General features: G+C 37.5%; 1 protein-coding gene across 6 annotated transcripts in view; it reads left to right on the top strand.

Moving 5' to 3' along the window:
- Window positions 1-5,556, top strand: part of GALNT13 (polypeptide N-acetylgalactosaminyltransferase 13) — a 594,009-nt gene extending 588,453 nt beyond the window's left edge. For 3 of the 6 annotated variants that reach the window (XM_045299240.1, XM_045299232.1, XM_045299225.1), the window contains 2 exons: window positions 525-725; window positions 5,019-5,089. In XM_045299240.1, coding sequence (XP_045155175.1) covers window positions 525-713 — 189 coding nt within the window. In that variant the 3' untranslated portion in view covers window positions 714-725; window positions 5,019-5,089. Of the gene's footprint in view, window positions 1-524; window positions 726-5,018 lie in introns of those variants that run through there. The other 3 variants (XM_004703815.2, XM_045299235.1, XR_006680924.1) reach the window with 2 other exon arrangements.
- The last annotated feature ends 8,146 nt before the right edge of the window (window positions 5,557-13,702 follow it).

Genomic DNA, 13,702 nt, shown 5'->3' with positions numbered 1-13,702 from the left:
TAATGTACAAAGTACAGGTTCTGAGGTTCCTAATGTACAAAGTACAGGTTCTGAGGTTCATAATGTACAAAGTACAGGGAAGCCTTAACATTCGATTAGTCCCTGCCTCTTCATTCCTATCACTCACTTTTCAATCAAGGTCAGTGTAAGGGAAGAGGCTAAGAAGTAGAATTTCAAACTCTCTAGGGAGACTAATTAGTCACAGGTTTTGAATGTCGTCACACAATAAGTCATTTAGCATTAAAAGCATGTTATATGTACACTTGTGTCCAAATGTTTGTCCAAATATTTCCTCATTTAATCTGACTTTGCTACATATCATCAGCCTTAGCTCCATTTACTACTACTGAATAAAATCGATATTAAAGCTATCTAAAAGGATGCAGCTTACAGATCCATGATGCAATTATTGTGATGTGTGCCTTTCATACTTCAGAAGAAATTGTACGTTGCCCAGGATGATTGATTGATTACTGCCTTTATAGTTGATTTTGTCATTATTCATTATTTCCTTTGTCAAACAGACCCATACTCTTCTTCACAAAATCACCCAGTCCTGTCTCTCTGTAAGGAAAGGAGCTGCCGATGGCTCTGAACACCCTGCTATGGAAGCGTGTAATGATAGCCCTTTGCACAAATGGCTACTTAGAAACTATACAAGAATGGAAGTTTTAGAAAATATTCTTGAGAATTCTACTAATTACTTTCTCTGATAGTTTTTGGAGGTTGGTGTTGCAAACTTTGTGGTATCTATTTTCTATGTTCATTTATTGAAATCTGAAAGATCCTTGGCAATGAGGTTAAAAATATATTTGTATACTTTCACTATGGAGTTATCTTTCTATCTATCCATTCTTACCTAGTCCCTAATTTAAGGCTCCATATATTATGTCATGTAATCTGTCATTAATGAATATACATGTTTTCCATTTTTATTTATTTTAAATTCATATGTGTATGTATGATAATGTACTTTCCCATTTGTTTTGTTCTTGTAAGGCTTATTTTAGCATATCTATATTACAATAGATTTTTAATCAGAGCTGAAAATGATGAATCAAAATACAAGTAAACAAACAAAACCTAACATAATTCCCTCAAAAAACTGATTTTCAAAAACTGAAATGATTTAATTTTGTTAATGTTTAGCCTTAACCTACAGTTGTGTTTCAAAGACAGCAGCTCTTTTGTAGAGCTTGTAATTATTTTAGTCTGAAACGTTAAGGGAAAATGCATTGTTAAAAAATAAAGAATAAGATATAATTTTCAACAATTTTTTAAGTACATGCTCTCTAAGCATTTTTAGTTGTTGGTTAAGTGATTTCATTATAACAGCAAAGACATTTTTAATAATGCCTTTTGTCTCAAACTTATACAATTTATGTTTTTCATAAGCAATAAAATGAATTATTGTCTTGTTCAAGTGAAAAACAGGTATGGACTTACTGTAAATAATACAAATAAATATGTATCCTAGTACTTTGTTGTTGTTTTTTCTAGTACTTTGTTTTAAGGATTTCATTTTACAGTAAATAAAAGGAATTACATTTTGAAATTCCTTAGCATAAGGGCATATGGGAGGCGAGGGGCTTACCGTGGTTCAGATCAATCACATAGGGTTATTAGAAGACACCATTGAGTTTGGAGTTATTGTGGAAAAAGTGGGAGTCTGAAAGTAGAAACGTAGAGGACATAATTCTAACTGTTTAGAATAGAGTTACTTTTAATACAAGGTCTCCCAATATAAAGTTGAAAAAGCTGGATAAGTCCTGCGCTTTTGCACAAGGAGAATTGTGTACTGAGGAGATTTCATGTATTATCTAAATGTGTCCTCAAAGTAACCATAAACCTATTACAACCAAGCCAATTCTAACTTATAACTACGCTAAAGGACAGAGTAGAACTGTTCCTTAGGGATTCCTAGAGTGCACATCTTTAAGGGAGTTGACAGTAGACGTGGTTTAGAACCACTCTCCTTGTCGATAGCAGTCCAGTGTTTATCCCACAGTATAAGCCACCAAAGCTCCAAACTCAGTCATAGCTGGGAGGTATGATTTACAGCTTGTGATCTTGATGTTTTCTAAGTCTCAATTCTCAGGGATCTCATGTGACGGACTATAACTGCCCCATAGGTTTTTCTATCCCTGGTGTCACTGTCGAGTAAGCAGTGGACTGCTAATTTAAAGGTCAGTGGTTCAAACCCACCAGAAACTCCACAGTAGAAAGATGAAACGCATCAGTTCCTGTAGAAGTCTCGGAAACAAAGGCTCACAGACCCAAGGGTTGTTAGAAGTGGGGATTGAATAGGTGACGGTGGCCTTGTTTTGGTTTAGGTTATCTCAGAGTGGCCAATTCTTGTCTATCAGTGAAGTCAAGTCTGTAAAGTGATTGGCAGACTGTCAGAGGATGGACTAACCCAGGGGGCTACAACAGTGGGCTCCAGCATAGGAACCATTGTGAGGATGGTGCAGGACCAGGCAGTGTGCATTCTGTTGGGCATGGGGTCTTTAGAGGTCCAAACTCCGGCAACGGCACCTAATAACAACAATAAGGGAGCAGAGTCGATGTTGTTTTCTTGTAGACACCGGTTAGCTTTGAACCACCATCTTTTCTATTAAGGTGTGCAATAATTGTTGCCTCACCTGAATTCTTCACTACTCTCTTAGGCTTAAATAAACATCCAGTCTCAGAAAACATCAGTCTCCTCAAGAGGATACTCAGGCAAAGATCATAGCTTGTATCTCACAAAAGGAGAACTTGCAGCATTTCCTGAGCCAATTGTACATCCTTCTGGTAGCCCAAAGCAAAAGTATGAAATCCACACTCAACTGGTGTGGAAACCAGCCTGGCTAGATAGCTTCATATTCACTGAGGACAATATTTTTTGTAATAACTTCCAGGAATTCAAGGGAACATGCACAATTTTAAGAATATCTGCACTTAAAGAAACTCCAGATTTGACTTGTTTTCAGATGTACAGTTTATATTTATAACCTTTGGTGGCACAAGAGGCACGTATTGGACTGCTAACCAACCCAAGAAGGGTAGTGGTTTGGACGCACCCACTGGTTCCGAATCCAAAGAGTCATCAAGTCAACTCCAACTCGGAGATCCCAGACAGTGATCCTATACAACAGGGCAGAACTGCCTCTCTGGATTCCTGAGACTCCAACCTTTTCTGTAATATTCTTAATATGGCTGAATTATTAAATGGTATGGCAAGCACATGCCAATGAAACTATTTTTAAAAATTACAGCCAAGGAAACCCTAAGAAATAGTTCTCTCCAACGCACTATATCTCCTTGAGTCAGGGCCCAACTCAGTGGAAGCTACCAGCACAAACAGTACAATTAACAGCACATACTCAGTTTGAACTTATCAAAGCCAGTAACTACAATTAGAGGTGATCCAATTAAAGTAAGAAAGAGTAGTGCTTCTTGGAACAGCTCCCTGGGCAATGGCATACTTAAGTATATGAAATCACTAAGTCGTTCTTCGAAAGGAATGAATAGAAGCAAGCACGAGTAAGGGGCTTCCTGGAAGGAAGATGTAGACACAAAGAATGAAAGGTATGTAACACGAATGTAGAATGTTTAGGAGATTTTAGCTAGAAATTTTTATTAAAAAGTGTTGGTTTGGGTTCGTCTTTTTTTTTTTAAGTTGGTAGCTAGTTCAATTTATAGTATCATGAGAATAAATCAACCATCTTTTTTACTGTCTTTGGCCATTTCTTGTTTTCTCCAGTCTTAGGATTAGAAAGTGTAATTCAATGTATTGAAAGAACAACGACGAAGGCTTCAATCTTGAAATCTCTTTCACATCTAATAGTTTGACCCTTAATTTCCTGCTTCTTTGCTATTAAATATCTTCTTCCTAAGGTTATTCTCCATTTTTTATTTTCAGACGTGTATTCTACTGTAGTTTCAGTCCTACTCCAAGCAAATGACAATAATTTTGGATGTATTTCCCCACAATTTTATTTGAGTGCCTCCTGAAATGTTTCTTTTCATTCCATTTTCATGTAATATCAAGAGACGAAATATATCCTAGCCCATCTTTAATTTCAGTCGTTTGCAGTAGAAGTCTATGGAGTGCTTTTTTCAATATATACCTACAACTGCCCTCCCAGACAATCACTGTCTTCGATACCGGGTGGGGACTGTTTCACATTATTTAGATATTTTCTGTAAAACTCGACTGATACACCTAGTACACAGAAAGAAATCACAGTGAGTTAAATATCTTTATAAAGCCCAAAAGTATTATTTCATAATGTAAGGGAGAACACAAGAGAAGTCATGTAATTACTGATTAGCGCGATGCAATGATCGGAACTGCAACTCAACATCTGGGTCCAGAGACAAAGATTGTTATTAAAAAAATTAGAATGTAAATCTTGGATGTAAAATAGATGACCATCACATGCCTGTCTTTATTTGACACAGAGTTATATTTATGAAGATCTTTCATAATATAAACCAAAATATAGTGAACACACTCTGAAGTAACACAAATTTTTTGTTGCTATGATAATGACTCTTCCACAAGGAATGTCTCACAATCACAAATACTATGGTTTGTGGAGTGCGTTGAAATAAGAATATTACTAGCAGTTTCGTGAATTTGGGTCACAGTTGTGACATCCATTTGAGCATTTACCAAATGGTTACTGACTAACACATGCCTAAGAAAACCAGTCTGTTTAGGAAGCTTGTTAATATTTGCAGCCCTCAACTGAACCCTGAGCTCACAAAGAGGTTTTTAGCAAGGGAGCCTGGATTCTTGGCAGCTAATGATAAATGTCAGCCAATTTCTTTAACCATCTGGAACTAAAGGTGTATTAAACAATGGTGAAACCATAGCAGTTGAAGTTGTGTAATAATTCATTCAGAGCCACCTGTTCACAGTTTTTTATACGCACGGTTTGTTATGCTAAAGTAAAATAAAGCAGTGAATCGCATGTGCGAGGGGCGTTAAAATGGATCAGGCTGCACTGATTATCGCTTATCTTTTACAGAGACTCACCTTGAGACACGTGAACAGCAACCAGTGTCTTGATGAACCTTCCGAAGAAGACAAAATGGTGCCTACCATGCAGAACTGTAGTGGCAGCAGATCCCAGCAGTGGCTGCTGAGGAACATGACCTTGGGGGCATGAATCTTGAAGACACCCCCCTCCAACCCACGGAAGTGTCTACACTTTTCTTTTCCATTCTTTCAATTAGGGGAAAATATTAACTTTGCTTAATGGAAAGTTTTAAAATCCTTTTAGTATTCTAAGACACAGCTGTTTATAATTCATTTTTAGGAATGTTTGCTTATTTCCCTACTGAAATTTGTATCTGATGAAGAAGCACATCAAACAGTACAAATAACAGCAAACTGTTATTAAACATTGCAACAACTTGAAAAAATGAATTGTGTTTGTTTAAAAAATATTTAATGCTCTCATCTCATAGGTCAGTTGGGTGTTATTTTGATATTTATTGTCCCTTATCATAATGATTGAAAGAGAAACCATGTAAAATGCCTTATAAAATATTTCTATTGCGCTGTATTATCTATTATTTTATAAACACTTTTGTTTCTGCTGGACTTTCATGGAATAATGTTCAATTTACACATCAACAACAGATCTACATATGATTTGTCAACACTGATTTCATCGTAAGAATAAGTTCCAAGTGTTGTCCAGGGAAAAAAATTAAATCAGATTATTAACACAAAGCGTCCTTACAAAAGCATCATATTAAAACAAAACCAAAAAAGACTTTAAAGAAAAAGTAAAAGTGAATTCGAAATTTCAGTTAAATTTAATCCGAAGTTAAAGAGTCATTGAGTTGGGAAAGATAACACTAAACAGTAGCAATGGGATGATTTTTAAGAGCCTCTAGCTAGTTCCAGTCATTCTTAACACGGGATGATGTGAGAGAGTCATGTTAGTCAGAGAGAAGATGCTGGAAACTCCTTCCTTAACCACTCTCTCCACCTCATTTGCACGTTACTCATGTAAGAGAAGGTAGAGGCTTATCCCTTAGCCCTAACTTTTAGTTCTCTCGCCTTTAAATATCAAGTTAGGTCCCAACTTTGTGTTTAAATATGAATGTTTAATCTGTGTTTAAATAACAATGCATTATTATCAGAATTCCATCCATGTACTATACCATCTAAATGTTTCATGACCAGAGGAAATGATTCAATATAAACTCATTAAACTTCTATTTTAATTAAAATTGCTAGATATCATTCACAATAAGTTATAGCCCAAAGAACACAGTTGTAATGAGACTAGTGTCACATGCTTTCCTTCTATCTTAAAATAACAAGAGCAGAAGACAAGAAAAGAAAAAAAAATACCAGGGGGATTTTGACCAATAAACTTCTGTGTTTGGCAGCATTTCAAATGCCATTAGCCATAAAGTTGTGCTACTCACTGCTTTTGAGCTAATTCCACTTCCTAGTGGCCCTACAGGTGTTCAAAGACTCTAAACCTATGGAAGCAGACAGTCACATCTTTTGTTACTGCCAAGCGACTGGTGGCTTTCAACCTTTGACCTTTTGGTTAACAGCCAAACCCTAACCACTCTGCTCCCAGGACTCCCATAAATTTCCATAGGTCAGAGGCTATCAGAGATCAGAAGGAAGAAGTGTCCTCTTAGCAAAGGGCACCACCTCTTTGCCCTCCTGTTCTTAAAAAAATTGTGCCGAAAGTATTCATCAATTTAACTACACACAGCCCTTCCTGTCTGTATCACACACACACACACACACACACACACACACACACACACAGACACTGCTTTATAGTGAAAGGGGAGACACTTTGTGCAGGGCACAAAATCTTTCATGAATTTCCCAGTTAGCCTGTCTTTTGGTTTTATATGGGTACAACTCTAGGGAAGAATCCTGTTTGTTGTTAGATGCCCATGAGTTGGCTTCAGCTCATTGGCCCTGCCTTGCCTTGCCCTACAACCTGGAATATTCCTTAACAGGTTCTTCAGCAAACCAATGGTTTAATCATGTATACACACCCTGCTACCCTGAGGTCTTTGGAAAGCGCCGAGTCTCCTAAAACTGTAAGCTAAAGTCTACAGGGCAGTTTTCTAAGGTAAGAATTTATATGCTGCAATATACTCTTGAAGAAAGCTGCGACTCCCAAGAGGGTGAGAACACAATTCATAGTGCCCTCTCAATTCACCTGAGCCCCAAATAACAATTACATTTTTCATTTCGTTCTCATTGCAAGAAGGTAAAATGACCCTTCACAGCATTCTCCCATAAACTTAAAATGCTTAAAGGTAAAGTCTTCAGAATTCCTTTGTACAATTGTTCCACTTCTTATTAACTTATCAAACAAATTGCACATGCTATCTAGTAGGTGATCACTGACATTAAAGAAAATATAGCTACTTATGTGTAGCAGAAAATATACACAGATGATCAATGTTATTAAAGAAAATTTACTAACAGTTCAGCGGTATGTAAATATTTGAAAGCTCACTATGATCAAAGCACAATTACAGGAAAAAAATCAGGTTGCAAGAGATTCATGACAGAAGAATTTTTGATGTGTGAACACATGCTAATAAAATACTTAACCACTAGATATGGCATAAAATATTGGAAAGCATAAAATCCAGAAAGAAACAATGTAACATTCAAATTTTCTTTCAAAGGTGTTTCTTGTGGTTAGTACCCAACTGAAATCAAACCGTAAGTCAGTTCCAAGTCATAGTGACTCCACATAATATTTTTGAGTCTTTATGGGGGTAGACTCTCAGGTGGAGTGGTTGGTGGGTTCGAACCACTGACCTTGCAGTTAGCAGTCAACCCTTACCTGGCTGCACCACCATGGCTCTTCTGTCTTCAATACAGAAAATTAAAACCTTGATTGGATCCATAATGTATTATATTTTTACATATGTTGCATGAAATGGGGTATTAATAGAAATGTACAGACACATTTGACCCATCTCATGTCTCTTTCATGAATCAGAAAATTCCACTAAGGCTACTTTTAAAATATAACCAGAAACCATTGATTTACCACGGCTGCTATGTACCACCGTCTTTGATGTCTTTCTTAGCAATGTGCTTATAATTTGATTTACTCCTTTCTCACTTGTTCCCTTAACTGTCTTTCTCAATACAATTGTCATATTGATTCTGGTCCAACATAACTTTTATTATGGCATTTTTCTGCTCGGGAGCTTCCAAGGAGTTCTCATTTCTCACAAAACCCTCCCCTTAAGGTGGTTTTTCATATCCTTTTCAAATAACAGTCCCAAGCACTAAACTGCTTAACAAAAGGTCTGCAGTTCAAATCTGCAAGCCATTCCACAGAGAACTGTCACATTGGTTACAGTCTGCTTCCATAGATACACAGTCTTGAAAATGATATCAGGTTGTTCTACTTTGTCTTATAGGGTTTATGTGAGTTAGAATAAGTTCTAAGGTAATGGATTTTACACACACCACACACACATACACACACACAGCACAGTCCTTGGCTGGAGCAATTCGTTAAAGTTAACGTGCTTGGTAGCCGTCTGAAAGACCTTATTTCAAGTCCAATCAGAAGTACCTCACAAAGCATGTCTAGCAATCGATTTCTGAAAAACATCAGCCATGGGAAACTGTGGAACATAGTTTCACTCTGATACATGTGAGTCAGAAAGGCTGGAAGCAACTGGGCACATGCACACACATATTTCTAACTGCATCTCTTACTCCATTCCAAGGCCAAGCAGGTGTCTGCCATGACATTTCGTACCTCACAGAGCTCTCTCCCCTTTCCTCTAAGTAGCTTCTGAACTCTCATCTCATCAGTAAGATAACCTATTATCTAGCCTCCTCTCTCTCTCTTCTGTACCTCGGACAAATTATCCATTTTGTTGTTTTCTTTCCTCCTCTTTCCCATCCCCTCCCTTCAGCGTCTCTGCATCCCAGTCTAGAATGTAAGGGCTTTGGCAGAATGATCCGCCGTGATTTCCCCAACAGTTAATATCCTGCGTGGCACATACTAAGTATTCTTTAAATAGTTCTTGAATTAGTTAGCTTAAAGATGTAGTTCAAAGATGCTAAGTGCTATTGTTAGTACCCCTCATGGTGGAGTGAGTTACATATTGGGTGGCTAATTTCAAGTCAGCAGTTCATGTTCACAACCCCCTCTCAGGGCGAAAGATGAGGCGTTCTGCTCCCATAAACATTGATAGACTCGGAAGGGCAGAGGGACAGCTGTCATCTATCCTGTAGGGTCTGAATGAATCAGATTCCTCTCGATGGCAATGAGGAGTGTGTGTGTGTGTGTGTGTGTGTGTGTGTGTGTGTTACTGTATCATACTTTTTTTTGCACTGTGTTAAATTTTTTAAATATATAGTAATATTTTAATAGGGTTTGTATAACACTGTCTCCAAATGATAATTTTCTTCTTAACATTCTTCATATTACCTTGTGCACTATATTTTCTTTTATAAGCTAAAAATAATTGACATTATGGAAATAAAATAAGACCTTTTATATGCAGGTTGCTATATTATATAAATTGCTTCGAAAAGCTAACATTATATTTTAAATTGTTATTTTGGGGGTTGTTTAGTGTACACCTGAAGAAATAAGACTTTTTACTATAAGAGGGGCATATAGCACTCTTGTAAAAATCATATATATTTTCATGGTTTTAGAAGAGCTATTATTCAATTTATTTTCTATGTGCAGGTTGTGAACACAATATAATAATAGTTTTTAGACAGTGAGGAAAAGAAGCTCAGATGCATCAGTGGTTAAGCAATTCTTCTGCTAATGGAAAGGCTCCTGGCTCAAAATCACCCACTAATTCCACAGGAGAAGGATGTTACAATTGGATTCTATGAAGACTTTCACCCTTGGAAACTGTGTGGTCAATCCTACTCTGTTCTCCAGGGTCCCTATGAATCAGAGTCTTCTCCATGGTAAGGAGTGAGTTCAATTTGAAGGATTTTCCAGCTTACTTCTTCTTAGGGTCTATGTCTATAGCTAATTAGTGTCAGATCCAAATTTATAACACAGCTTACCCAAGGATTACACAGCTAAAAACAGTTTTGCCAGGAGTCTTGATCAAATCTAATACTTCCTTCAATAAAGGAGCACATCCAAATCTTAGAGAAATGGTGCCATCATGGAAGATTTTTCTTTTATTATTTTAAGGATCCCTGGCCTTTAGCTCTGGTGGTTTAGTGGGCTACCATTGTGCTGCTAACTTCAAGGTCAGCAGTTTGAAGCCACTCGGAGGCAAGAGGAGGCTGTGTACTTCTGTCAAGATTTGTTGTTCGGTGCCATCCAGTGGTTTCTGATACACAATATGACCGAAGGAAGCACGGCCCAGTCCTGCACCCACCTCACCATTGTTCCTATACTTGATCCTGTTGTTGCAGCCACCTTTGTATTTGCCATCTGGGAGACCCAAAGAGTCAAAATCAGCTTTAGGGGAGTGAGATTGTTTGGTCTGGTTTGGGTGAAGCATTGTGATGTTCACCCCAACATCAGAGTGAGAACTCGCCCACCGCTCCATGGGAAAGGAAGGACAGTGGGCTTGCATGAAGCTGCATCGTCTTGAAAATGCTCTCAAGAGGTTCTACTCTGTACTCCACAGTCATTGTAGAGTGGAATTGACTTGACGGCAGTTGATATATTGGAATATATATTTTTTAATATTCTTCTTCAAGGATTTCTGACCTTAAGTTGTAAATGGGATGACGGTTTTAATTAGAAAATCAAATAATGAATAGTCATTAAGGAGTTGGAAATTGTAAGGGTGTAGAGATATATGAATTTTAAACTTGCTTTTCCCCCCCTTTAGCTCAAGAACTATTAAATAAAATTAAAGAGCTACAATCATGAATCGTAACAAAAGTATATTCTGTGATTAGTTTGTTGATTCCTTAGAAATATTTAAATTCCCATGACCTTTCGTACTTAAATATTTCCTTTCTGTGAAGTCACAGCACAGACAATGTACAAATTCCTATCCCATAACAGCACAGGCACTGACAGGAAACAGACTGAGTCTACAACACGTTAGTATTGTTGAGCATGCTGGGTTTCTCCAAAGTAAAGCTTCTTCGAGAATAAGTGAAGCGCACTCATTTCTTCTCGCTCTCATTTTCCTTACAAGTTTCTTTAAGTTAAAGGTAAAGTTGGCTAGAACTTGCTTGACAATTAGACCATCTATCACAGTGAACATGCATGAGGCTCAATGCTATGCACCTTCAAAGACAGAAGGGCAATCAGTAGAGGTTCCTGGCCTTCCCAGCCTTGTAGACTTGGATGCCGCCCACACATTGGAGTTTGCTGGGCTGCTTAGAATAAATCTGATAACAAAAGGGGGAAGAGGGGAATGGGAGAAAGGAAAAAGAAAAATAACTACAACAATAAAATAATAGAAATAGTAACTTGGAAAAATAAATGTAGGGGAAAGTAGGATGAGAGTACAAAATAGCTGATTTTCCCATACATAATTGTCACCAGTTTGAGACATGATAATCGCATATAATCATGAGCATTTTATTTGCATCTTCACCATAGATGTGAACTCTAATAGTACTGACATAAACTTGTGCATTTTTAAGTTATAAGGTATACTAATTTTACAAATATGAAGAGCTGAAGAAATTCAAGATTTTAATGGATGGGTCAAAGTCTATACACTGTCTTTCTCCATATCTAATATTTGTAAATACAAATAAATTAATACTTTAGATGAACAGAAAAAGTTCAGTTCAGGACTTAGTCACTACCAGTAGTTCCTCCATTTCCCCATCTGTACAGTCTGTTGGGATGGAGTAGATAAACTCAGCTTGTCCTCTGTACAGTTCATGAGCACATCTAGTGTGGTTACATGTTCAAAAGGCTTTTAAACATAGCTATTTGATGGGCTTAAGCTTTGGAAAGAACATCAGCAATGTGTTTTAAACATCTATACTCATAATGTACACTATTCGTTTTCAAATTGCACAAACCGTCATGTTATTTTCATAAGTGTGATTTTCCAGTACTTTCAAAAGAAAAATACCCGTTGTTGAATGGATTTCATGTGACCACAACAAAACTGATCACATGAAACTTTGATGGAGGTATTTTCTTTCCCCGACCAAGTGCAACCAGTCAGTCGTGAAGGAAATGGGCACCAAGGTGAAACCAGAGTAAGCATGACGAAAAAACCAGAATGTAGTCCCATCTCTTATGTCTAAAAGTCCAAGAACAAGATGTTGCTGATTTCTTTTTGCTTTCATAAATTCTAAAGTACAGCATGTTTGTTTGATAACAATGCCTTTGAAACCAACACATTAAAGTCACCAAACAGTGGGTTTCATCTTAAAATGATCTGTTGGCACTATCATCCTTTACAGATCTCAGAGCTGCCTCAGTCCACCCGTTGCACCTACTGGTATTCTGCTGGCACAGGATCGCGGTCTTTCTGAGTCCACTCATTGCTTCCGGTGTTTCCAGAATCATTGCCCACTGTAGGTGTCCTGGTGGGTGAGCTCCTGGATCTCAGACTGCACTCTAGTCTCCCAAGAGTCTTGAGTGGGTGCTTGAGCACCATATCTACCACTGCAGCTTACCCACGAGGCCACCACGTTGGACTGTTCTAAGGGTCCTAGTCAAATTACTATATTTGAATAGTATTTCTTTATGAACAACCATGGCGTTGAAAATTAGTTGACGCCTTTATAAAAACTTCCCCAGTCCTGTTCTTATAGCATTTAGGAACTCACACTTTCCTCCCATCATCCTCTAGCCCTCCCTTTGTGCTACAATGAACAACCACAATCTGGGGGCAGCTTTTCTTGTGGCATGACAATGCTCCTGGAAATCCCCATCTACTTTGATTTGACCCCACTCAGTGGAGCCCAGACTTGTAATGGCTATCGCTTTTGTACCTGAAGCAGTTACAGCCCTGGCGACTAGAATGTCAAAAAATATCAGCGTGTCATCCATATTTATTACATCCATGAAGAGGTACTAAGTTCAGAGTGTATTTGGTGATGAATTTATGGAAGTCAGCCCTCTTTGGTTGCCAGTCTTCTGGAAGTTGCTGATCTGCAGTGGTTTACATCCTTCTGAAAAGGTGATTCCTTCTCATGAATTTAGAAATACAGGTGAAACTTCCTGAAATCAGGGATTCCCTTTTCTTTTGTTTGAAGTTTCACTTTGATCTGAATCAGGACTTTAGAGACAACTTAACTTTGTTCCCTTCCAGAAATAATCTCCTCTTTATATGTGTCCTCTAAATTGGCCCCATAATGTGATAAACGTTTTCAAGGATTCATTTTATCAATCTCTTTTTTCTTTTTCTTTGATTGGTGACTAAACTCTCCAACTCTCCAACATTGACCTTTCTCTCTCATTGCCACTCGGGTGCTTGTTTCTTTTGCCCACACAACCACTTATCGCTTGAAATTGGTGTAGGATTTGCATTTACTTACTAACATAATCATAAAGGGTTCTAAAATTTATATTTAAAAACCAATAAAATATATTGGATAACTGATTATCTAGCAAAGAGATTGCAAAATTCAAACGCGAGAAGGTATAATGGTCTTTTTATAGGCTCACAAGTTTATGCCTAAGGTGATTCATGGTCCTTGATTAAAGACACGTGTTTTAAGAGGCAATTAGATTGTGAAATTAGCAAACTTAACATAGCGAAATGATTTCAT

The sequence above is a fragment of the Echinops telfairi genome, unplaced genomic scaffold, assembly GCF_000313985.2.
Source record: "Echinops telfairi isolate 266 unplaced genomic scaffold, ASM31398v2 ScPeMD7_4;HRSCAF=17, whole genome shotgun sequence".
In the NCBI taxonomy this organism is placed as follows: Eukaryota; Metazoa; Chordata; class Mammalia; order Afrosoricida; family Tenrecidae; genus Echinops; species Echinops telfairi.
This window is presented reverse-complemented; position numbering and strand designations above follow the sequence as displayed.